The sequence below is a fragment of the Oreochromis aureus genome, linkage group 3 (genome assembly GCF_013358895.1).
Source record: "Oreochromis aureus strain Israel breed Guangdong linkage group 3, ZZ_aureus, whole genome shotgun sequence".
Classification (NCBI taxonomy): Eukaryota; Metazoa; Chordata; class Actinopteri; order Cichliformes; family Cichlidae; genus Oreochromis; species Oreochromis aureus.
The window spans coordinates 53625383-53651758 of NC_052944.1; the positions used below are offsets into that span (position 1 = coordinate 53625383).

General features: G+C 40.4%; 1 protein-coding gene across 2 annotated transcripts in view; it reads right to left on the bottom strand.

Annotated features, from left to right (window-relative positions):
- Positions 1–913: 913 nt before the first annotated feature.
- The window catches only part of LOC120434433 (butyrophilin subfamily 3 member A2-like), a 29071-nt gene continuing 3608 nt past the window's right edge, over positions 914–26376 (bottom strand). The window contains exons 2-7 of one of the 2 annotated variants that reach the window (XM_039602531.1): positions 4780–4870; positions 4242–4583; positions 3294–3572; positions 3088–3207; positions 1386–1912; positions 914–1257 (exon numbers count right to left, since the gene is read on the bottom strand). In XM_039602531.1, the coding sequence (XP_039458465.1) occupies positions 1243–1257; positions 1386–1912; positions 3088–3207; positions 3294–3572; positions 4242–4583; positions 4780–4870 (1374 nt within the window). In that variant the 3' untranslated portion in view covers positions 914–1242. Of the gene's footprint in view, positions 1258–1278; positions 1913–3087; positions 3208–3293; positions 3573–4241; positions 4584–4779; positions 4871–26376 lie in introns of those variants that run through there. The other variant, XM_039602524.1, reaches the window with a different exon arrangement.

Below are 26376 nucleotides of genomic sequence, written 5' to 3' on the forward strand. Positions count from 1 at the left end.
CATTTTTATATGTAGATTCATTGTAACATAATCTCTTTTCAGACACTTTCTGAGATTAGTGGTTCCAGTGTGTCTCTTTCACCCCCATCCTGCACCACATGCACACGCATGTACACGCCACACACACACACACACACACACACACACACACACACACACACACCAAGGTCAGACTCTCGGTGAGGCCTGTTATTAGAAACACAAAACTGCCACGGATGAAGCTGCTCATGAGCACTCACACATTTCACCACAAAACTCAGTTATTTTTATTAAACTATGTTTGTCATTAATATATTCATTACATTTGTATTTCATTTATCTTGATTAAGAATAAAATGCTTAATTATTAGGAAATAGATGAAAGCTCTGTTTTAGAACTTTGATCACTTTTACTCACATGAGTCTGATTATTAAGAACTTTTAACATCTGTTAGCTGTGATGCGGAGGCAGCCGGGGTATTCTTTTCTACCCCAGGTCTCATGCAGACAATATATTTTCTTCTTCCTCTCACGGTGTAATTCTTACTTTCACACAGACAAAAGATTTAAAGAATCACAAAAATGTTTATCTCCTATGATAAAATACAGTCAAACTGCATTTCAGAATAACATCTGAGGGAAAGTTGGATTACATCATGGAGCAGCTCACTGCAGTCGTGAGTTCTCAGAATCGGCTCTCTGAGCACAAGAATGACAAGACCACAGAGCAAGTTTGATAACATCATGGAGAAGCTCGCGGCTCTCCAACGGGAGATTGAGAGACCAGTGTTGGTGTCGGCGTGTTAAAGAGCAGCTTTGAAATTCTCATGAGTTGCTCGCATAAAAGAAAAATCACCATTTATTGCAGCTATCCCTTCGGCGCCAGCTGTGGGCTCAAGGCTGGAGCTGAACAAAAACTCCCTGATAACGACTGTGTTTAGACTGTTCCTTCCCACTCAAGGCCACCTGGGTTGGCTGGAAGACTGTTTACTTAGCCTGGCAGGGCGAAGGACACTGTCTCAGCTGAACTATGGACACGCACACACATACATATACTGATATGCACACACTTCCATTTCACCATGGGGTCCCATTTCACTGCAGGGCAACCTGCATGTGGCGAATAAAGCCTTGATTGATTGATTGATTGTTTAAATGTATGTAGTATAAATTTAAAGCAAACAAATAAAGAAACATTAGGCATCACATTGCAAAATGACAGCAAGAGGAAAAAACAGCAAAATCCATGTTTTGTTTGTTGTGTTACTCTGTCCTTTGCTGAGGAAGAAAAGCAAAAAGACGAGTTAGGTTCATAACTGAAGACACTGGAAATGTAAACTGAACACAACACGACAGTTTGTCCATGTGATTTTAGCAAGAAATATATTAAAGAAAAACTTACACACCTGCTCAGTGTTTCTCACTTGTTTCTCTGACAGTTTCTTCTGAATCTCTTCTATTTCTTTCTCTTTCTCTCTCAAGTGTTTATTAATTTGTTCCTTATCTTTTTCTATTTTTCCCTTTTTTTCTGTCATTTGGATAATAATGTTCTCTGTTTCCTCCATTAGTTTTTCTGTCATCTTTAACAGTTCTTCATGTACTTCTGTTCTCTTTTCTAGGTTAACTTTTGTATCTCCACGCTTCTGCATTTTTTTCTCTCTGTCAGTTTTTGGTTCTATCTCCAACTTTTTCATGGCCTCTTTCATCTCTGTCTTGTCCTCCTGCAGTAGTGTGATGAGTTTTTCTCTCTGGTTCTTCAGAAATGTCTTCTGCTCCATCAGTTTTTCAATGGTTTGTCTGACATGTTTTAAGTCTTCCTCATTGTTCTGCAACTCATCTTCAAGTCTTTTCTTTTCCTCACATTCTCTGTGTGATTTCTCCTCCATCTCTGTTTGATGTAGTTCATTTACATCCTCATCATGTCTACTGATTTCTGTGTGATCAAATTGCAGGAAAAAATATTTGGAAAATAGGGAAAACATATGGGTCATTTTTATGTGTTCACATGTGTTGACAGTATTAATTTACTATACCAGTAATCAAATATAAATGGAAATAAACAGTCTGAAGCATTACTATAGAGACTGACACTATGGTTACCACCCTACAACAATGTAGAGTCTAGAACAAAAGTTTTCTTTTGAGAAGGACTGACTTTCAGATGTATTTCAAAATTCAGTGAAAATAGATTTTCAGAAATCACTAATGAAGGATATTTAAATTAACATTAGATGTACTGAAATTGCTATGCATGAATCAGAGAGGTTTGGCAAATTTTATTCAAAACCACATCTATCTGTTCATGCATATCTAATTTTCACATTTAATTTTCTTTCACTGCTTTGTTTATATGAGTAAACAAGTGCAAACATGACATTTTGGTCACAATTCCTATAACAAGGATAAAGCACAAAAAGTTTTAATTTATATTATTACTATAACTATAATTTTACAGTGGGTGATTTCCTCAAATATTTTTACCTTTGCCCCCAAAATGTCTCAGTCACATTAGAGGAAAACAATAGGAAGGCAACTTGTGGAATTTCTACACACTCAGCAGGTGGTTGTGGCAACCACCTTGGTCTTCTAGAGGTTGAGGGTGCTCTATGCTCCACTTTGATCACAAGGCAATTGCACAGGTTGCTAATAGGATGCAAACTGCCAACACAGCGTGCCTTGAACTAAGTCTAGTTACTCTCCTACAGACGGGCAACCACTTCCCAATAATTAACACTTAGTTTATAAATGCAGACAGAGAGTCAAGATATTGCAATCAATCTCAGTCAGTCTGCACTGATGAGACCAACGTTTCATGTCTTAACACATCTCTTTACAACACAGGACACAGGGTTATATTCCTTTATAAAAGTAAAGTTGCTGAGAGCCTCCAATTTTGCTAGTAAATCACTGTAATTTCTGCAATCTCCATCCACTCTTTTCCCTAGGGTCCCTTTAACATAACTGTTTGTGTTTGTGTCATTTTTATTTGAATCACGTTTCTACTACTTAGCCCTTAATTTTAAAGGCAGTTACACTAAAACAAGACATTAAAAAGTTCAGATGATAATTTGAGGTTGGGGTAAAAAGTGCTATGAAGTTTGAACTTACTGGTTTTCTTTTGTCCACGTTTCCATATTAGGATTGCTGCTGTCCCGACAGTTATTAAACAAACAGCCAAGTTGATGATAATGTGAACAGCAGTATTAGACTGGACCATAAAGAGATCACCTGTGAATATAAAGAGACAAAATGTTCTAGATTCTACTTTCTGTAACTGAAAATTAATGTGTGTCATTAAAAAAAAGCATTTCTACCTGAAACATGGATGTGTGTCTCTTTGATTTGACTGATATTCTTCTGTTGAACTTTGCAGCTGAAGCTGTAGCTCTGTCCTTTCTCCACAGTCACTTTACTGCTGACACTATAGAGCCCATCAGAACCTCTGACATTCTTTGTAGGTTCCACAGAAATAGGTTTTTCCTCACTGTCCACCCACAACATCTGAGGCTCTGGATACCAGCCATTAGATTTACACTCTAACACCATTTCATTTTTGACATTAGTGAGTTCTATGACTGGTGAGGAAACTGAACCTGCAAAGAAAAGAATGAATGAAAGCCAAAATATTGAAATGTAGTTGCCTATATATATATATATATATATATATATATATATATATATATATATATATATATATATATATATATATATATATATATATATATATATATCAGCTTTCCTCTGGTTCATCTTGGTAAAAGGGCCTCCTTGGCTGAATTGTTTTTCTCATAGGGCCAGATACCCCTCATTTAGTGGGTGCAAAGGTCCCCTGTGATTCTAAGTACTTTTGTTTTTTGTTATATATCTCCCTTATTTGTCCAGTTGCACTGCTTAATAACTTAGCTGCTCCATGTGCTACACTGGTCATGTTGTGTGCCCTAATGGCCAGAAAATCAGAATGCCAATGACTTTGTAGTCATTCCCTTGTCAGTTCATGTCAATATGCTCAGTCCAAATATCTGTCCAGGAAGTATTTTCTAGCCCAAGTAAGAGCTATTTTGGTTACCCAGAATAAATGCACTTCTATTCTCAACTCATATGTCTCTGTGAATGATTCACTTTCTATTGTAGCTGACCCAAGTGTTCCTTTATCCCTCTTGTCATTCTGTGCCCTTTGACCCTTAATATCTATGTTACTTAATTTCTTTCTTTACATCTAAATTGCAAAGTGAAGAAATTAATCTAAATGTAATTAAACTTACCTACAGCAAGCATCACCACAGTTTCTGCATTAAATTTAGGTACAAGGCATTTGTATGTTCCTGCATCAGAGAGTTTTACTGTGGAGAGTTTCAATGAAACGTCTCCACACTGCAGTTTGTTGACAGACAGTGATGTTCTTCCTGTGTACAAAGGATTCTGCTCAGTCAGAAGCTCCACACCCTCTCGCCTCACATAGACAGATCTAGGTTTGAGGTCAGTTCTGGACCAATCCACAGTCAGGTCAACAACATCCACAGCAGGTTCCAGGTGGCATGGCAAAGTGATGTCATCACCAATCATGGCCACTACTGGCTGAGTTGGACCAATCATCTGATGCTGACCTAAACAAATTTAGGGACACATACAGTTCAGCAGTTTTGTAATTGTGAAGATCAGGCTGAGTAAGATATGTAATTGATTTATTTAACTACATCAACATAAACTGTTGCTGTGACAGTGTGTGTTTTCATCATCTGTGTAAGACTACAGGTAAGCACTTTAAATTGTGGATTTTATAAATGTTTGTGTGCAACTTACCATCACAAGATTGTGTTAGAAAAAGGAGGACGACAACAACATGATGCAAAACCAAGAGATGTTTATTCTTTATAGGACTCATTCTAGATGTCTGCAAAAAAAAAAGGGGGGGGGGTGGCATAGCAACACACACGTTTTTATAATAAGCCATTCTCTGATAGAAAAAAATGAAACAGTGAAAGACTGATTTGTAGACTGTCACGGTAATATCACATTTGAAAAAAGTATTTAATTATGTTAAATTTATTTGTAATCATTTAGAAATGTGCTCCTTTCCAGGAGTAAGAGTAACAAGAGAGATCAAGGACATTGTAGGAAATCTGGACATTCAATTGAAAGACAAACTGTCAGGATCTGGAGACATGACTAGAAATTTCTATCAGGCACCCGAGTTCCTTGGTCTCCACCCCTGGGCAGAGCCATTGAGAGGTTTGTAGCTTGAACCTATTCGCTGGAACGTTGAAGACAATTTAATTACACAGCAAGCAAGACACGAAGTAGGCAAAGTTCTTTATGTTTCACGTGCACAGGAGAGAACCGGACAAACGCCGTTCCTTCGCTTGACCCCAGTTGCTCTCGTCCGCTCTCCCGTAACACTGCTCTTTTATTGTGGTTACATGAATATGCATAGGTTCATTAACATATGACATCTTACATAGGTATGCATGTGAACAAAGAATACCGTGTGTGTGTGTGTGTGTGTGTGTGTGTGTGTGTGTGTGTGTGTGTGTGACTCCCCAAAGCCATCCATCTAAACAAAATGCACTTAGACTAAAACACGTTTATCCTACCATAAAACAATAAGACAAGGTACGACCTCTCCCATGCTCCATAAATGTGGGGGGTGAATACCAGAATGCTCTGGAATGCACACAAAGCCTTTTACAGCCTACTGAAGATCACACATCCTATCATTACACAATCGATTATACACAGTGTTGGGAAGGTTACTTTTAAAATGTATTCCATTACAGAATACTGAATACATGCCCCAAAATGTATTCTGTAACGTATTCCGTTACGTTACTCAGTGAGAGTAACGTATTCTGAATACTTTGGATTACTTAATATATTATCGTGCTGTTTACAACTATGTGAATGTACTATTGCTGTGATTTATTACTGATACTGAAGGTCCGCGGCTCCGAACAGTAGTAAAGGGACCTCTGGCTAATACGGTGGGTTCCGTGTCGGGCTGGTAGCCAAAAACTAGCTTTACTTTGTTGTCTGGGTCAACTTTGCTTGCGGGAGACAGAGAGAGGCGTTGAAAGGCTGCGCCAACGGAACTTATTTTTTCCGGAGGAAAACACGAACACAGTGTACAGTTGAGTCTTAATAGCTTACTTACAGCTGGGCTCGTCAGGCACTCTTCTTGGCTGCTGTGGTTATTATTATATTTACATGCTTCCAGCTCCCGTTTTTGCTCCGTGACAGCTCGGACTTTTCCTTTCTCTCCCTCCCTCGCTCACAGACACATAACAGGTATGGCAGTCCATTCTCGCTGCAGCACGGACTACACTGCCCATGATGCTACATTCTTTAGGACCATGCCTGTAGCATTCTGCCTTTTAGCTTAGCACAACAACAACAACAACAACAACAAAAAAGTGCTCTCTCACCCAGGAAACACGCAGAGAGAGAGCGCGTCCCCCTGTAACCATGGCAACCGTAACGCTGCCGCCTGGAACAACAGAACGTAGCTGTCAAACAAACCCAAACAGTCCTGACCCGCGACAATATGAAACAGGAAAGTACCGCCGTGTAATCCATTTATTTCAATAAAGTAACTGTATTCTGAATACCACCTTTTTAAACGGTAACTGTAACGGAATACAGTTACTCATATTTTGTATTCTGAATACGTAACGGCGGTACATGTATTCCGTTACTCCCCAACACTGATTATACACCTCTAAGCATATATGGTTAAATATTTCTAAGCATAAATGACAATCACAATACAAAAACCTAACAGCCATCATCCATGCTGCAGTCCTGCACACCTGAAACTGATTCGGGGCAATCAGGTTGAGGATTTAAGGCCCCCTCAGACTCTCCTTCACCGCCAGTTTGTCAACGACCTCACGTTGGCATTGACTCTACGGCTTTTTACGCTCTTGTCACTTTTTCATTGTTAACCTTGGTGTCATGTGCTTTAGATTTCCGGGACCTTCATTGTCATCACCCTCAAACCCAGCTGTCCTTGGATTATCTTCATATTCAGGAAGAATACAAGGACCCTCACCTGCCTGCCCTCCAGCCTCACTCACCACCTTAGACACAGCAGAACTCAGGTCTGCCAGCCTTTCCACTACTCCCCTGGATTATCACCACCTGTCCCTCAAAGCGAGGTTCACGCCGGTCACCAGTAAGCATTATAAGTCAGTTCCACCTCTGCTAGGATACTCTGCACCTGCCGCCTTCTTAGCCCTGTTCTCTTTTCTTCCCAGACACAACCGCTCCGTTCCCGTCACAACCTGCTAAATCCCTGTTCACCTCCACTGGCCCACGGCTACATCGTTAGCAAAACCTTGCCACAAATTCACTTGTTGACTAAATAATAAACACTGCAAGAACGTTTGAGCCATCTCTGTTTGTAGTTATCTACAATCGAGTCCAATTTAGCTATCGGCCCGTGGCCATTGTGACACAAACTGGGAATTGTTGACTTTTTTTCTTAGCTCTTGATGAGAGTTACCATGTCATCTGGACACAGGCCAGTTACTCATCTTTAAGAAGTCATTAAACTACAAGCAAAATAACAAAAGCCCTTTTTACAAAATCAAAGGTCTGTAAAAATTTGCACATAAAATATGTTTTTGTTAATAAAACATTGGCTGTTTTACTGCGCCTTTTTCACATTTTCTGGTTGCCACATCTACTATTACCAGTAACCGCTAAAGAGATCAAATTAATAGAGCGATGAAAGTAGAGAGACAAGAGACATATGTAATATTGAGTTCAGTATATCCATGAGGTCCTCCTCCAATAAGCTGTGTCTGTGCATAGGTCATGGTTTCTATTGTCCTGTTTGCAATTAATACTTACTCTATTTAATGCTGATAGAAGATATGGATTTTGTTTCAAATTGCAAACTCTCCAAGTAGCTACCAATAACAGCATGTAATTAAAAGTTCACATTTTAAATATTTATGAATGCACAAGTATCCAGAAATAATAAATATCTTACTTTCACTCCTTAACTACAAAAAATTTTTCCGCGTACACACTCTTTTTGCCTTTGGTAACTGTAAATGCTTATGTGGACTAAGGAGCTTAGAAAGAAAAGCGTCTGGACTTCTTTAAGTTGCTTGAAGACGTTTCACCTCTCATCCGAGAAGCTTCTTCAGTTCTAAGGGTCAATGGTGGAGAGTCCCAGATTTAAACCCAGTGGGAGTTTCCCCGCCAAAGAGGGACAAAGGACCCCCTGGTGATCCTCTAATCACATGAGCCAAGGTGTGAAAGCAGGTGTGGGTCCTAATCAGCCAGAGTTTCGGGTGAGCTCATTGTGAAACCTGGCCCCACCCTATCATGTGATTTCCTGAGGTCAGATGGCCCAGGATGTGAGTGGGCATTAAGGCGTCTGGGGAGGGAACTCAAAACTGAATTATAAATGGCAGACAGTTGGTGTCGTAAACCACCGCCTCTGTTCAAAGATGGTCGCTCACAGTGGACGTAAATGGCTTCTTTCACTCCTCTTTCAAACCATCTGTCCTCTCTGTTCAAAATGTGAACGTTGGCATCCTCGAAAGAGTGACCTTTGTCCTTTAGATGCAGATGAACTGCTGAGTCTTGTCCTGTGGAGGTGGCTCTTCTATGTTGTGCCATGCGCTTGTGAAGTGGCTGTTTGGTTTCTCCGATGTAGAGGTCTGGGAATTCCTCGCTGCACTGTACAGCATACACCACGTTGTTAAGTTTGTGTTTAGGAGTTTTGTCTTTCGGGTGAACCAGTTTCTGTCTGAGTGTGTTGCTGGGTCTGAAGTACACTGGGATGTCGTGCTTGGAGAAAACTCTCCTGAGTTTCTCTGATACACCGGCTACATAGGGGATGACAACGTTGTCGCGTCTGTCTTTCTTATGCTCCATAGCTGGTGTCTGATCTTCTTTTCTGTGCATCTTTGCTGACTTTATAAATGCCATGGGCCATCTGACCTCAGAAAATCACATGATAGGGTGGGGCCAGGTTTCACAACGAGCTCACCCGAAACTCTGGCTGATTAGGACCCACACCCGCTTTCACACCTTGGCTCATGTGATTAGGTAGAGGATCACCAGGGGGTCCTTTGTCCCCCTTTGGGGGGGAAACTCCCACTAGGTTTAAATCTGGGACTCTCCACCATTGACCCTTAGAACTGAAGAAGCTTCTCGGATGAGACGTGAAACGTCTTCAAGCAACTCAAGAAGTCCAGACGCTTTTCTTTCTAAGCTCCTTAGTCTACGATGACCTGGATGACTGAGAACCTTCACAGACTAAATGCTTATGTGATTAATCAGATTTTATGTATTATAAACGCCTGCTAGATAATTTCGTAAGTAAAGTAAGTAAATAATCAAAATAAATAAAGAAGGAAATGATTACAGTGTAGCTTATATGGTAAAAATCTACATACCCGTTGACCTGCTTCAAACCATCACCACTGCTCAAAGAAAGTAGGTTGTAATAAAACAATCTGCACTCTCAGCCCAACCCTCTGTTAATAACGTGTGTTGACTTTATAGTTCCTGATATCAAAGGTCAGTTCTTTTCATAAAATAAGTTGAACTTTGTTTAAATGAACAAATGAATCAAATTGAAAGTTTAAGTCAGAGCTATGTTTTAACAGTTGAATATGTTTCAACATCGCACATGCTGTGAATTCCGTGTTGAGGAGTTTAGGAATAAACAAGGACATTATGTTTGTGAAAGGTGTCATATATAACTAACTGTGTACAAGGAGTGATATGAAACTCAAGGTGTAGTTTTATCAGTTAGTTAGTAGAGTGTTAGGTGAAAACAGAGAGAGAAAGACAGAAAAGAAACTGAAACACATTTTATGTTTAGATGTCTTTATGTAAAGTGTAGATATAATGCATACAGTTTTCTTGGTGTATGTATGCAAGAGCAGCACTTCAGTAATTGCATGAGCCATTCCATCAAATACAATTAATTGTTAAGGGTGTCAAAAAAGATGTTCTTAGCTATATTTGCATTGGGACTTTAAAATTATTCAACACCATGGCCATTCCTCATCTGAGAGAAAAAGCTTCAGCTCACTCACGGCACAGCTGGCAATTTTAAAAATAAGTGTTTTCTTAAAGAGAAACACTAGGACAAAAAATTTCTGAATGGCTGTTTTGGTCTCCAATCAGCTCGCTAGCTACTGTAGCAAAACCCAGGCAAATATCCCAGAATGCATTTTGTCCAAAACTAAAACGAGGCAATGGCGGAGGAATGCGGCTAAAAAGTTTGAAATATTACTTTTTCTGGATCACAAAATAAACTTCTTGTCATGTTTTGGGTGAGTCTGAGTAATTTTCCATAGCATCGGCTCTCCTACCCTGGGTGGAGCTCTCCTCGCTCCTCCCTGCTCCTCACCTGTTGGTAATTACTAGTGGTGTGAGATACTGCATATTTTGGTATCGATCTGATACCAAGTAAATACGGGCCAGTATCGCCGATACCAATACCGATACCGATACTTTTCAATAAATAAGGTGCCTCATTGAATTGCTAAATCGCAATTAATTTTCATGACCTTAAGTGTTTTTTGTGATTTTTTCCTTTTGTATTATTAATTACTTAAAATCCGGGACATAATTAGGAGAAATAATTAATTTATAATTAAATAAAAAATACTTTATTATTGTGGCGGCCGTGGTCTGCGATGCTGCTGCAGGTGAGATGGACTCACCTTCATTGCATCTACAATCATGCCTCACCGACTTAAAACCTGTGCGCTGCTTGTGCTGTTGTTGTTTTTGGTGTTGATGTGTACAGCTGGCAGCAGGAGGGCTGCAGCCGTTTAATGTAGGCTACTGTTACAGCAACCGTGTGATCACTGTAAGGGTGGACAGCGCACGGCTCGGGGTGAGCCGGAGGCTGGCGCGCCAGTGGGACCTGCCAAGCTGGAGATGGAGGTCGAGGTGCGCGGGGGTCCTGCCTGAGGGCGGCATGCTGTCCACTTCTGCCGTCTGCCCAGCTGCCTCTGAGCCCCGGCTCACTTTCACTCCTGCCTCTGTTTGCCATATGGGTGGCCATCAGGCCAGCTCCCGGGCTCCCACTGGAGGCGCGGGCGACCGCCAGAGTGGACACTTCCCCGTCGCTGGGCCGGGGCATGGGGCGCCGACGGTCCGGGCCGATTCCCTCACCTGCTCGCGGGGTGGGGGTATGTGGCAGGGCGTGTTCTGCGATGCCGCTGCAGGTTTGGTGGTGGTGATGTGTACGGCTGCCAGCGGTAGAGCTGCAGCCGTTGAATGTACTATTACAGCAACCGTGGGATTATTGTAAGAATAAATGATGTGAAGCATGAAAATGCCATCGGGTCTGCGGTGGTGGCGATCTTTTTTTTTTTTTTTTTTTTAAATCTTAAGTGCAGGCAAACCAGTAAACAAATTAAAACAAATACTGTTGATAAACTGTAATACAAAAATGACAATTAAAATTCTCAACAACAAAAACAATATATATTAAAGCTGCAAGCAGCGTTATGAGGGCCCTCGCACCCCGGCACGTCGGGCCACACCCAACACCTACAACCAGCACGTCCGATCTGATGTCACATTGATGGATTTCATGCCTAGAACCACCAGCTAACGATTCATCTCATTCAATCATTATTATAGTCGTCCCACTAGGTGGCGCTCTAACCATTACTGACAAATGGGATAACAAACATTTCCGACCTTGAGTCTCATCACGCCTGCGAACTTTGGGAGAGATTGGACATTGTGTTTTTGAGTGACAGCAGATTACTGCTTTTTGGCGAGGGATTGAAACTCCACGTGCCGCCATGGCCACCCCGTTTCCCTGAACGTAAAAAGCTTCGCAATTTAACATCACAAAGGTCTTTAGATTCCACGCACAGGAGATCGGGTTAATCTGATGAAATCCCTTGGAGGAGTTCGTCAAAGTATGAGGCCTGAAAAGAGGCGAAAAAGTGGCTAAAATTACACATTAATTTTAAAATGGCTGACTTCCTGTTGGATTTGGGATATTGCTCCAAGAGACTTTTTTGTACATCTTGATATCCTCCATAAGCTTACCAGGTTTCAGACTTATAAATAAAACACAGAGCAGGGGCTGATGTTTTGAAATTTTGTAGAGGCCGCTGTGGAGCCATTTTGCACTATTCAAGGAAAATGATCACATAACAACAAAGCCCTCATCACATTGGAGGTTTGGGCCAAATTCCAAGACTTTTAAAAATTCCCAAGCCCCTCAAAAGCCACTTCGTCTTTCATGGTGAACCGCGTTGCCACCAGGGTGCGCCGTTCAGTTTAAAGTCACAATTTTCGCACAGAAGCATCATGAAGGACTGATGGTGATACTCACCGCTTTTGAGGTGGCCACAATGAACCTGTGAAAATCAGTACAACAAAATGAAAGACATGACATTTCCTGTTGCCACTAGGTGGCGCTCTACGTATTCCTGACAATGGGCATATCAATCTGTTCAGGGCGGGTCTGACATCATCCCTTTAAAGTCTGGTACTGATCAGACTGGATTTCATTGAGTTATACTAATTTGTTTCTTCATGGCGAGATATCAAAGTTCGCCATGCTGCAGGGGTCACACCCTTTCGCGAAAACTCACAGTTTTCACTGTAAGCCAAGACCAACTCCTTAAGGCTTTCCTGGAAAAATTTGAGGCTGCAAATGTCACGCATCACAATACTATACCCCAAAGTGTAAAACATGACACTTCCTGTTCCCACTAGGTGGCGCTGTCCCTGGTGTCAAATATGGCAGTTGAAATATGTTCAGGGCTGGAGCCTTATCATATGTGTGCTCTTTGGTCCACGTCGGACCATGTATGAGGTAATGAGAGACAATAAGATTTTCATGGCGAGTCATCGAAATTCGCCGTGGCGCCACGTCCTCACCGTATCGCGAAAACTCAAAAGCTCCGCAATTTAACATGGCCCAGGTGTGTAGTTGGCACTGTCCAAATATGAAGTTTCTATGACAAAATCCCAAGGAGGAGTTCGAAAAAGTTCGAGGCATGGAAATGGCAAAATTGGAGCCAAAATGTCACCTTCACTTCGAAATGGCGGACTTCCTGTTGGGTCTGCGTCAATGGTCCCATTGACTTTTTGTTCGTCTTGGCATGATACACATGTGTGCCAAATTTCATACATGTAGCTCAAAAGATGTGTTCGTAGGGCTGCATTTAACAACGCATAGGTGGCGCTACAGAGCCATTTCCCAGTGCTCATATATAAAACCATTAAAATACAAAATTTTTCACCAGACCTGGCATGTGTGCAAAATTTCATGAGTTTTTGAGCATGTTAAAGCCCTCAAAAAGGCAATTCATTTCAATGAAAAATAATAATAATAATAATAATAATAATAATAATAATAATAATAATAATAATAAACAGAGCAGATACAATAGGGCCTTCGCACTCGAAGTGCTCGGGCCCTAATTATTAATATGTAAACAACTTAACAACCCCCAAAGTGTCTAAGTCACGTGACGTGTCAGCGCAACACCAAAACATAAGAGGGGGAGCAAAGTGTGCCTCCTCTCCGCTGTCACAGGAGCGGCGAGTCCAGCGACCTGGCTGTTTCGTTTTTGCCGAAAGCACAGCGTATCAAACAAGCAGAACTCAAAATAAAGAATCGATCTAACCAGGCTAGTATCGATCCGATACCGATCCCGACTTGGGATCGATACTATCGATATTTGGATCGATCCGCCCACCACTAGTAATTACTCCAGCAGTATTTATGACCAGTGCTCACAATGAACCTTCGCCAGATTGTCTGCTTGCTATAGTCAGTTCTCTGCCTCACATTTTGTCTTGAGTTCCTCAGCGTGTTTCACTTAACCCTTTTTTTTTCTGCTCGCTAGTCGGCACCTGGATATATTTTCCAACTCTCGCCATAGTCACGTCTCAGGATTCTGGTCTGCTGCTGCTGGTAAAACTCACTCTTGCTCATTGGTCGTGTCCAAAGTCATGGGCTGCATCCTCCTGAGGCCGCATTTGTAGACCGATTACCTCATAGCGATGCGCCGAAGGCTGTCCAAATTCGTAGACTCCTCCGAATGCAGCCGACAAATGCGTCCTCTTTTTTCCCCGAATTTGAAGGATGGGTCAGGTGTGTCCTTCGTGGCCTACCATATCCCAGAATTCAAATATCTGCTCGGTTTATCAAGATATCGCATATTTGCAAAAGTGCTTCGACGTTTTCGGAGACGTCTGCTACCCACCAGCTCGATAGGTAGCCGGGAGCTCGAGGGTCACTGAAGCCGCCGACAACAGCACAACTCCCGGCACATCATTTCATCAGATCACCGCGGACTTTCGCTACTCACGTTAAACGTAATATATAAGTCACTTAGACAACCTAAAAATGTTATTGTTGGACTTTTTTTCAGTGTTTTGTTTGTTCGTGAGTAAATCAGTTTGACTGAGATTAAAGTTATTAGATTAGATTAGATAAAATAAAACTTTATTAATCCTTCAGGTGGGTTCCTCCTTGGTTTTTACAGAGCTGACTAAACGTCAAACAGAAAACTGATTAAACAGAAGTGTGAGACTGTCAACAATTTACGCCAGTGTCCTGTTATATTTTACATAGCAAGGAGCAGACAGCCGAGTTTATTAAACTCCACCGAGACAGCGGTGACGCTAATCAGAAGGCTAGACCATCCAATTTCCCCAGCCGTTTACTTCTGGCCTACCTGACCTTCTGAGGAACCAGCCCACGTAGACCGCAAAGGCCGGGTCCTCAGGAGGATGCAGCCCATGAATTTGGACACGACCATTGTGTCAGATGTTTAGTTACCCCTCGGCCTCCTTTAGCAGTAATGATACTTGTAAGAAATGTAGCTTATTTGCAGCTCTGGAGGCCAGGATTACTGAATTGGAGACTCGGCTTCGCACCCTTCATTCTCCCGTAGCTTGCCAGGCCCCTGTAGCTGGTGCAGCCGAAGATAGCGTAGGCCCCGCTAGCTGTTTCCCGGCAGACCCCAAGCAGCTGGGGAAAGAGGGCGGCTGGGTGACGGTGAGGAGGAAACATAGTCTTAAACAGAAGCCCCAGGTACACCACCACCCTGTTCATGTGTCTAACCATTTTTCCCCACTCGGCGACACACCCGCCGGGGTCAAACTCTGGTAATTGGTGATTCTGTTCTCAGACACGTGAAGCTAGAGACACTGGCAACCATAGTCAATTGTCTTCCAGGGGCCAGAGCAGGCGACATTGAAGGAAATTTAAAACTGCTGGCTAAGGGTAAACGTAAATACAGTAAAATAATAATTCACGTCGGCAGTAATGACACCCGGTTACGCCAATTGGAGGTCACTAAAATCAATATTGAATCGGTGTGTAACTTTGCCAAAACAATTTCGGACTCTGTAGTTTTCTCTGGTCCCCTCCCCAATCAGACCAGGAGTGACATGTTTAGCCGCATGTTCTCCTTAAATTGCTGGCTATCTCAGTGGTGTCCCAGAAACGATGTGGGCTTCATAGATAATTGGCAAACCTTCTGGAGGAAACCTGGTCTTGTTAGGAGAGACGGCATCCATCCCACTTTGGATGGAGCAGCTCTCATTTCTAGAAATATGGACAAATTTATTAAACCACCCAAAATATGACTGTCCAGAGTTGGGACCAGGAAGCAGAGTTGCAGTCTTACACGCCTCTCTGTAGCTTCTCTCCTCCTGCTACCCCCCCCCAAAAAAACCCATCTCCATTGAGACTGTGTCAGTTCCCAAACAGACAAAAAACAAACTAAAAACCAGCAATAAACATTTTAAACATAAAAAAATCAAAAAGAAAGAACAATACAGTATCCACATCTGAACCAAAGAGTAAAACAGTGAAATGTGGATTATTAAATATTAGGTCTCTCTCCTCCAAGTCTCTGTTAGTACATGACTTAATAATTGATCAACAAATCGATTTACTCTGCCTTACAGAAACCCGGTTGCAGCAGGATGATTATGTTAGTTTAAATGAATCAACACCCCGAGTCATTCTAACTACCAGAAACCTCGAAGCACAGGCCGAGGGGCGGTGTGGCAGCAATTTTCACACCAGCCTATTAATTAACGAAAGACCAAGACAGACTTTTAATTCATTTGAAAGCTTGATGCTTAGCCTTGTCCACCCCAGCTGTAAAACTCAGAAACCAGTCTTACTTGTTATCATCTATCGTCCACCTGGGCCTTACTCAGAGTTTCTCTCTGATTTCTCAGACTTTTTATCTGATTTAGTGCTCAGCTCAGATAAAATAATTATTGTGGGTGATTTTAACATCCATGTAGATGCTAAGAATGACAGCCTCAACATTGCATTTAATCTGTTATTAGACTCAATTGGCTTCTCTCAAAATGTAAAAGAACCCACCCACCACTTTAATCACACTCTAGATCTTGTTTTAACATATGGCATAGAAACTGAACATTGAACAGTGTTTCCTGAAAACCCTCTCCTGTCTGATCATTTCCTGATAACATTTACATTTACAATAATTGATTACACAGCAGTGGAGAGTGGACTTTATCAAAGTAGATGTCTTTCTGAAAGCGCTGTAAGTAAGTTTAAGAATATAATCCACCCACTGTTATCATCTTCAATGCCCTGTACCAACACAGAGCAGAGCAGCTATCTGAATGCTACGCCAACAGAGGTCGATTATCTTGTTAATAATTTTACCTCCTCACTACGTACGACTCTGGATACTGTAGCTCCTGTGAAAACTAAGGCCTCAAATCCGAGGTACCTGACTCTGTGGTATAATTCTCAAACACGTAGCCTAAAGCAGATAACTCGTAAGCTGGAGAGGAAATGGCGTGTCACAAATTTAGAGGATCATCATTTAGCCTGGAGAAATAGTTTGCTGCTTTATAAGAAAGCCCTCCATAAAAGCCAGAACATCTTACTATTCGTCACTGATTGAAGAAAATAAGAACAACCCCAGGTTTCTCTTCAGCACTGTAGCCAGGCTGACAAAAAGTCAGAGCTCTACTGAGCCAACTATCCCTTTAACATTAACTAGTAATGACTTCATGAACTTCTTCACAAATAAAATTTTTATTAGAGAAAAAACTACCAATAATCATCTCACAGATGTAATATTATCTACAGCTACTTTTAGTACCATTGATGTTATTTTAGACTCTTTTTCTCCAATTGATCTTTCTGAGTTAACTTCAACGTGTCTTTTAGACCCCATTCCTACAAAACTGCTCAAAGAAGTCCTGCCATTAATTAATTCTTCGATCTTAAATATGATCAACCTATCTCAAATAATCGGCTATGTACCACAGGCCTTCAAGCTGGCTGTAGTTAAACCCTTACTCAAAAAGCCATCTCTAGACCCTGCAGTCTTAGCTAGTGTGGAATTACAGGGATTATTTTATATAACCATCATCTTTGTCATTGCATTAATTATCATTTCATCAAAGTGTTTATTGAAGTTGCTGGCATTATGTTATAATTTATATTATAGGGGTTATCATAATCAAATATTAACATGTTTATTACAGGTGCAGTTATAACTACTTTAAAATGATTGAGTTAAATATATACGTATCATAACTCATAGGCTGAGTACATGGTTACAGTAAAATAGTAGCTGAGCAAAGGCCTGAATGTATTCAGCTTCTTGTGGTATTTGAGTTTGCTTAGTTACAGGTGACGTAAGGATGTCCAGTCCATGGTGACCTCAAAGGCCTTAGGTCATCATCATATTCGGAAGAGTATGCCACAAGGAGGAACCTCTATGTTGCAGTTAATTCTTAAAATACATGAATGTTCTGTACATGCAAATTATGTGCTTGTAAACGCAAGAAGGGGCGTTACAATACCCTGATGTTATAAAAGCAATCTAGAGTGTATTTTGGGTAGAGATGTACAACTGTTTTGCAGTTTACACCTCTCCACGCTGCGTGTATTCATTAAAATCAATTGTTTGATTGACCTCTTCTGGACCATCATTGTTTTACTCTCGTCCTCAATTTCGGACCCGTAACATTTGGTGCATTGGCCGGTTGAGGGAGAAAAGTTGGAGGTTGAGACTGAGAGGGTCCAAGGTGCTCAAACAGGCAGACACGAGTCAGTGGTCGAAGTGAGTGGACATAAGCCGGCTTATTCAAAGGTAAGGCACTACCTGTTGAATTATTTCCAAACAGTGCTGAATTGGTTCTGACAAAATTGAAAGTCTACTCACTGAAAATTACTGGTGAAAGTCTGTTTTGATTTTGGTGAAAATCTCATGAGAATTGAAGTTGAAGTAATGATAATGTAAGGTTAAGTGACAGTACTGATTAAAGGAAATGCAGTTGGACTGCTAAGGAAAGAGAATTTAAAGTAGTTGGACTACTGAATTTAGGATATAGGTCATTTGAAATCTGTATATGGTAATACAGTCATAATTGAATATAAAGCTGGGCTTGGACATCAATACAGTCGGTTTTGTGGTTTCATAGGATGTCTTTAAAATACAAGTAAATTTCTGTAGAACGGAACTGTGGGAAGTTCTAAGAAAGTGCATTGTTCGGAGGTGACGCTCCCAATTTCCTGGGGCGCTCAGGATTTTCCGTTGGACGGGATAGTCCGATTGGCAATCGTGGACAACTGAGGACGGTCCAAAATAGCTACTGATTGGATCAGTTGACCGTTTGGAACGGTGTTTGCACTTTGTTTGGGTAATAAAGGTTGGACCTTGGGCGTTGGACGCTTTTAAATTTACTTAGGATATTTAGGGATTAGAGCAGATACAGTTTGGAACTGAGACTGTCATTGATTATCAAAAACTTGGAGTTTGTCCCTTGGAGGGTTAATTCAAATTTTGTCTAAATTATGTAGGTTGTGCAATTTAAGGCCTTGTAAATATTATTTAATTTATCAGACGTCTCTGTGTTATAATTTCTATGTTTGTATATAGGCTCTGTCTGCCACGGGCACTGCAGCAGGCTGTTTATTTTGAGAGTGTGTCTGTGTCTATGTAAATGAGATGCCTGTGACTTATTTAGAGTGACATTTCCTGTTTACTAATGAGTGGCTAATGACTGACTGCAGAGCCTGGGTTAAGGACGACTTATATTGGTGTTTTAAGGGAAGAATTGTTTTTATTTCTACTTTGTTGGTATTACGGTTGTTAATTATGATGACTACTTTATGATACATGTAGAATTGGAGTATGGGTTTTGCTTTACACGTCCTTGAACGACGTAATACTTGTTGAGAGTAATAGGACTCATGTTTTATTGACTCTTTGTAATCACACCGTGTTTTTTGACCAACATTTTATAACAGTTTGTGTAAATACACATGTTGGATTCAGGGTATTGTGTAATGATTGTGTGACTGATGCTACAAAACTGACCTAAAGAATGGTGATGTGTGTGGAGAAGCGGGGTGTGAGACGATGAGAGGTTTCAGTTTTCTTTTTCTTTTTTCTTTTGACTTGCTCTTTCTGATTATGGAAGGCATGTCCAAAATACTCGTATGAAAGCGTATTTTGTGTGATTTTAACTGTGTGAATGCTGTCAGTATTTGATTTGAGTGACTGGGTGATTTGTCTGAGTAAGTGAAAAGGGGAAGTCTGAGAGAGAGAAAGGCAGTGCGTGTGAGACGATTTATGGCGTCTGAAAGAGGTTAGAGCATTTAAAAGGTGTGTATGGAATAAAGGAGTGTGAAATATATTTTGTGTGTGATGAAAAGTAGGATGTGCTAAAGTTTGAAAGTGTTTTAATTCAAGAAAACAAAAAAAAAAACAAGGAGTTAGATTAGTTTGAGGAACAGGAACTATTGCTCTATGTACCGGGGCTGCAGCGACAGGAAATAGTGAACAGGAACTGTGCATGCCCATATATATGGGAACTGAGTGTGTACAGAAAGAACACAGAGAGAGAGATTTAACTCTAGGCACATGAAGCAAATGAAGCCTTTAAGAAAAAATGAATATAATACTAATTATATGGTTTAGTGTGTCAATACAGGTGGGCGTCTTTCAACTTTGCAACCTTGAGTTCAGCAGCAGAAAAGTAGATTAAAAGAATTGGGAGAATAAGCCAGTTTTGGCTCGAAATTGTGCGGCTGGATCTCTCACTTTGTCCCTGAAGCGGAGAAGAAGTTCAAAGGACAGTTAATCGCCTGATGAAGACCGATAGAACATCGTGGACTTGAATACAGCAGGCAAACGGCAGTGCCACTGATCCAGTAACACTGATGATGACTGACGACCAGCAGCAGCATGTAAGTGTACTGTAACATGTACTGTGAAAATACAGGCTGGGCAGTTGAACAGTGGGATAAAGAATTGTGGAAGAGCACTACACATTGAGTGATATTTTGCCATGCTGGGACTTAATCTGAAAGAAAGACTGTAAAGAAACAGAGAAGAAGACAGCAGCTGAGTTGAGACTGTGTTTGCGGGAGCTTTGAAGCCCGAACAGGACATTGTGCAGAGAGGACCAGTGAGAGATGAAGCTGGACGAGTTTGACTGCGAGAATATAGGATATAATTGGATTGAAAATTGAAACCTGAACTCATGAATTGTTTAGGGATGTCCACCATAGCATAACAAAGAGGTAAACATTAGAAAAGGTAAGAATAATGAAAGAAATAATTGTTATTACCTTAATGAATAGAAAACACACATACAAATTGTTACATGTGAGATTATTTTTGAAATGAATCAGAAGTGAGATAGTTTGAATCTAAAGCTCAGTGGTGAAATGCATAAATTAAATATGAATATATAGGATGCAATGAAGAAACAGCTTACACGTAGTGTACATTAACATGAATACATAGAAATGCAATGAGAAACTCAATGAATTAATTTAATGAAGAAGCAGTTTACACCCAATTAACATAAAATGCAGGGAAGAACACGCTTACATGCCTGGCATAATTGGTGTTTCTGACCAGAGACAGAGAAATGGGTTATTTAACCACTGGGGAATAATGAAAATGTCTTAGTTTTGTTATTTTCAGGAGTAAAGCAGACTTGGACCGGCTCTCCACAGCAGCAGTCGGAAGAAAGTTAGAGGTTAACATCTATGGATAAGTTAAGGCAAGTTTCTGGTTGAATTGTTCACAGCATGATGTGTCCAGGAACCTGAAAAGCAAGCCCCAGCTCCTGGCTGAAGACCAGGAGGGCGGTAATTTAAGGTGGGAAATCAAAATGTGGGTTAGTAACTCGGGGAAAAGAAAACTGACTGCTTAACTGGAGAGTTGGGAAGAAGTCTGGGAGACTGTGAAGTCATAGATGCAAAATAACATATACCCATACACACACAAACAGAAAATGCATTAACCTTATAAAGACAAGCTCCTGGAGCTTAATGAACAGATATTGATTAAAAACCTGGCTAAGAACATAAGCATATGCAATGAAGATCTGCTTGCTGCTTGTATGAGTGAGAGAATGGTGTGAATGGTTCATAAAATAGATGGAAAAACAAAAGAAAAGTGTCTATAAGAGTGACTCAGGAGTGCTCTTGCACTGAGTGATCAGAACAAGTGATTAGTATAGAAAGAAAATGAAAATAATTCAATAATGTGATAAAGTTTAAACATGTATTTCTTTTGCCAAGTTAAATTGTTGAGATATGGCTGAGTATGGAAAAAGTTTGAGAGCTTGTGTGAATGTGGACAGAGGAGCTTGCTGTGTGTGTGTGATTCAGGCCTTAAAGGAGGGGTAGATTGTTCAGAGGTGCAAATTTGATTAGGAGGTTTATAAATTAGTGTTGACACATTGTTGTAAGATCTTAGGCTGAATCTGAGTATGGTAAAGTGCCTAACCGGGGTTATTGTTGTGTACGAAACGGTGCAGCTTTTGGCGAGGTTTTCAGTGTGTCGAACGGGTGAAATTCAAGATTGTTGAAGATTTTTGAGGTTGTTGTTTTATTTTTAAAGAGGGAGTGTTAATAAACATGGACATGTTTAAGGGGTTTTGTAACAGTGCACTTATAAAGAAAAACCTGTCAGGTGATTTTGTTTTGTACTTTGATGAGCTAATACTCAGCTCTCTTTTTTCTCATTTTTGTTGTAAGCAGGCCTGCAAAAGAGTGGATAACAGCGCTGACAAAGTAAAAGGATTGCCGCGAGCCAATCCAGTCTAAAAGCAGAAAGAACTATTTTCTTAAAAACAAAGTAAAACAAATAAATGAGTTGATGTTGCTGAGAGTGAAGACTGAATATTTGCGAGATAGTCTCCACTGTCAGCAAGACCTGATGTTAATGCATGTGAGTGAATGTGTGTAAATGGATGGTGACTGGACGGACGAGGCAGACCATAGGGTGGACCGACTGGACACTGACAAAAGACTGGACTAAGGTTGGACACATGACTGATAACTGTTCTGTTTTAACTTTTCTGTTATAACACAGGTTGGATCATAAGTGGAAAACTGAGTATAAAAGGTGACGTTCTGGTTAACACACAGGTTTTGTTTCCAGGTCAAGGATGTAGGCTGTGGATGGAGCCAAGAAAGGATTTGACATGATGATTAATTTGATTTCATTCCTTAAATACAGGTTTGAAGGGCCGGAGCATGTATGCCTAATATGATAGGACTAACTTTTTTCTTTTAATTTCCTAAGGTTGAGTGAAGGATTTTGAGTTTGTAACACATGAGATGTGTCACAAAAAGGGGGGTGTTAATATATGCGATTAGCTACATGAAATGTGCTCTTTTAGGGTTACTAAGCAAATGTCTACGTGACCTTTCTGAGTTCTGAGAATAACTCTGTTAAGTTGACAGGAAACACGTCGAGACAGCAATATAGGGCAAATATGTTTGAGCTTGTAATTAAATGTGGGGCTTGAAAAGAGGAAGCAAATTTGGTACAGGACGTGCTTGAGATGATCAGACGAGAGAAAGGAGAAGAACAGAGCACAAATACACCGAGTTGTTTATATTACAAAGAAGATCAAAAGCTTGTTAGACACAGGTTATAATGGAAGCATAAAAGGGATGAGAGGAACTTTACATAACATAGAAATCCTGCAACAATTAGTAAATTGCCCAAACACAGTGTTCAGACCGGATATGCGCTACCCGTTAAAGGGGCGAAGAAATCAGGCCTAAGTTTGAAAAATGAAATGGGTTAACTCGATAGAGGATGTTTCCAAAGGTAGAGAAAATAATGTAGGACCTTTTACCAGGAGAAAGCTAACTGTATCTTTTACACTTTACAGTGTGCATTGAGGGAAGTCAGGAATAGTTTAAATTAGGATTGAAAAAAATTAAACTAGGTGAAAAGGGGGTGTAGCAAGTAGATTTAGGGCAGCTCACAGCCTGGCGTAAACGCAAGGTGCTGTCACACAGCTTAAGTTATTTGGTTGATTTATTTTATGACAAAATAATAACAAATGAAGAACAATACAGAATCCAAATCTGAACCAAAGAACAAAATAGTGAAATGTGGATTATTGGGTTTTTCTGTATATATGAAGTATTTGTAATGTGTATCTGCTAATGAAGGCTTGTAGAGGCCAGTTTATACTCACAAACAAGTGCTCAGCCAGACTGAAAAACAGGAAGCTTTAGTGCACAAGGCATATTAATAAATATAGACACAAAAAGAGGAACTCCCCATATAAACAACGTTCAAAAATGTGTGAAGTATAAAGTACCGAAATAACACTATATAAGTCACAGTTGATGATTCTAATGTTAAAGAGCTCTTGCAACTGGCGTCTGAGCTGTGCAGAGGTCTCTCTTAAGACAGGTACTTATGTAGGTTAGCATGAGGTTGAGTTAATTTTATACACAATGCATAACTGTGCTTGTTTAGAGTTGATGTTCTATCCAAGAGGGTTTTAAGCTTCACTGGTGAGAGTGTCCAGGTGATACATGTTGAAGGATGATGAGAACATAGCAGGTGAATTGCACGCACGCTTACAAACACACATGATTTATATATAGGCCAGGCCAAAGGCCTGGACTTGATGTAGCTTTCAACTTTACAGCTCCTAACTTGTAGGAATGGCGTGGAGTGTAATGAATGAATGCAAAACATGCTTACGGACACAAACATGATATGAGTTTATTTTACAGGGTAAAGGTGGACCACAGGTTGCTTTGTTTCTGCTTAGCAACTACTGAGGTAAAAGGTGTTAAAGATAAATATGCAATAAGTGAACAGGAAATGTGTAAGGGTGAGCCGGGTGAAACAAAATGTTGTAGATAATGGAAACTTGTCTAACGGGCATTAACAGTAACCCTTGCATGTTATGTATATGCTTGAGGCCAAAAGAGGCGTAAATCCAGATAGAAAACTTTGAAGTGTGCTTTTAGCGGAGATTTAGGCTGACATGGGGATGGTGTGCATTTTACTTGGGTTGTGTTTAATAAGACTAAAAGCGTTGCTCACACACATAAAAGTATTGAGATTGAATAAAGTTAATATAATGGATAGAGCCCAGAACATGATAATATATAAGTGAAATCAAATGCAATGTGTGATTTCACTTTTATTGGGAAAATAATTAGCCAAGAAATGTGTATTGAACTCTCCACATACTTTGAAACTGCGCAACTCTGAGTGGGCAATGTAATGAAGCAACTGTTACATATTTGCATTAAACTAGCCAACATAGACTCACCACCACATGATGTTGCCCTGCAGCGGGGGCAGAAAATCATTTGCAAACCAGGGATCTTAGGTTGATTATTATATTCTTACTTATGTACACACACACACACAGAAGGGAAAAATTTCAAAACAAAACAAAAAACAACTTCGCTTAACCTGTCAAGCACAGGAGTAAAATAAAAATCTCTTTGGGCTCTGTTAAAATTTCTTTAGTAAAAGTGTAAAAGGCCAAACCTAGGAGGCTGGGCAACCCGGAAAGTTCCTTGAGTATCAGGAGTTAATAGTCAGGAAACATTTCTCACATTAACACCTTATATCTGACAAATCATTGACTCATAGATGCAGATAGACATACAAGTGCACATACATCCAGATGTGCATTTAGACATTAAAAGTGTAGAGGCATGTACACACAGATTGGCAAACCGGTACAGAGTCTAGCTGAGGAGCTTAACAAAGCAGACGTGGAAGTAGGGTTTATCATTTTGCCTGATATGATATTGGGAACCAATTTTGAATAATGACAGGAACCTGAGATGAACACAGTAAGTTAGTAAGGTATAGCAGAGAAAGGTTGTTTGTTTTCTATCCCTTACAGGAGAAGATTTCCACTAGAGAGGGACCCAGGAAAGGAGCAGAGACCACTTAAGCATGAAGTGTTTTCAAGTGGGAGCTGGCGTTTTATTACTGGACCACCGAGAGGACATGAGGTTGTTGTCGGATTTGCTGAGTCAGGGGGCGGCTAGAGAGGGTCAGAGCGAAGGTAGTGGACCTGGGAATAGTGTAGTGACGTCTCTGGAAGAGACGTCAAAAGGGGGAATTGTGGAATTACAGGGATTATTTTATATAACCATCATCTTTGTCATTGCATTAATTATCATTTCATCAAAGTGTTTATTGAAGTTGCTGGCATTATGTTATAATTTATATTATAGGGGTTATCATAATCAAATATTAACATGTTTATTACAGGTGCAGTTATAACTACTTTAAAATGATTGAGTTAAATATATACGTATCATAACTCATAGGCTGAGTACATGGTTACAGTAAAATAGTAGCTGAGCAAAGGCCTGAATGTATTCAGCTTCTTGTGGTATTTGAGTTTGCTTAGTTACAGGTGACGTAAGGATGTCCAGTCCATGGTGACCTCAAAGGCCTTAGGTCATCATCATATTCGGAAGAGTATGCCACAAGGAGGAACCTCTATGTTGCAGTTAATTCTTAAAATACATGAATGTTCTGTACATGCAAATTATGTGCTTGTAAACGCAAGAAGGGGCGTTACAATACCCTGATGTTATAAAAGCAATCTAGAGTGTATTTTGGGTAGAGATGTACAACTGTTTTGCAGTTTACACCTCTCCACGCTGCGTGTATTCATTAAAATCAATTGTTTGATTGACCTCTTCTGGACCATCATTGTTTTACTCTCGTCCTCAATTTCGGACCCGTAACACTAGTTATAGGCCAACCTTCCTTTCATATCAAAAATCCTTGAAAGAGTAGTTGTCAAACAGCTAACATCATCTGCAGAGGAATGGCTTATTTGAAGAGTTTCAGTCAGGTTTCAGAGCTCATCACAGCACAGAAACAGCTTTAGTGAAGGTTACAAATGATCTTCTTATGGCCTCTGACAGTGGACTCATCTCTGTGCTTGTCTTGCTAGACCTTAGTGCTGCGTTCGATACTGTTGACCAATATATCCTATTAGAGCGATTAGAGCACGTTGTAGGTATTAAAGGCACTGCAGTGGTTTGTATCATATCTACCTAATAGACTCCAATTTGTACATGTAAATGGAGAGTCCTCTTCACACACTGAGGTC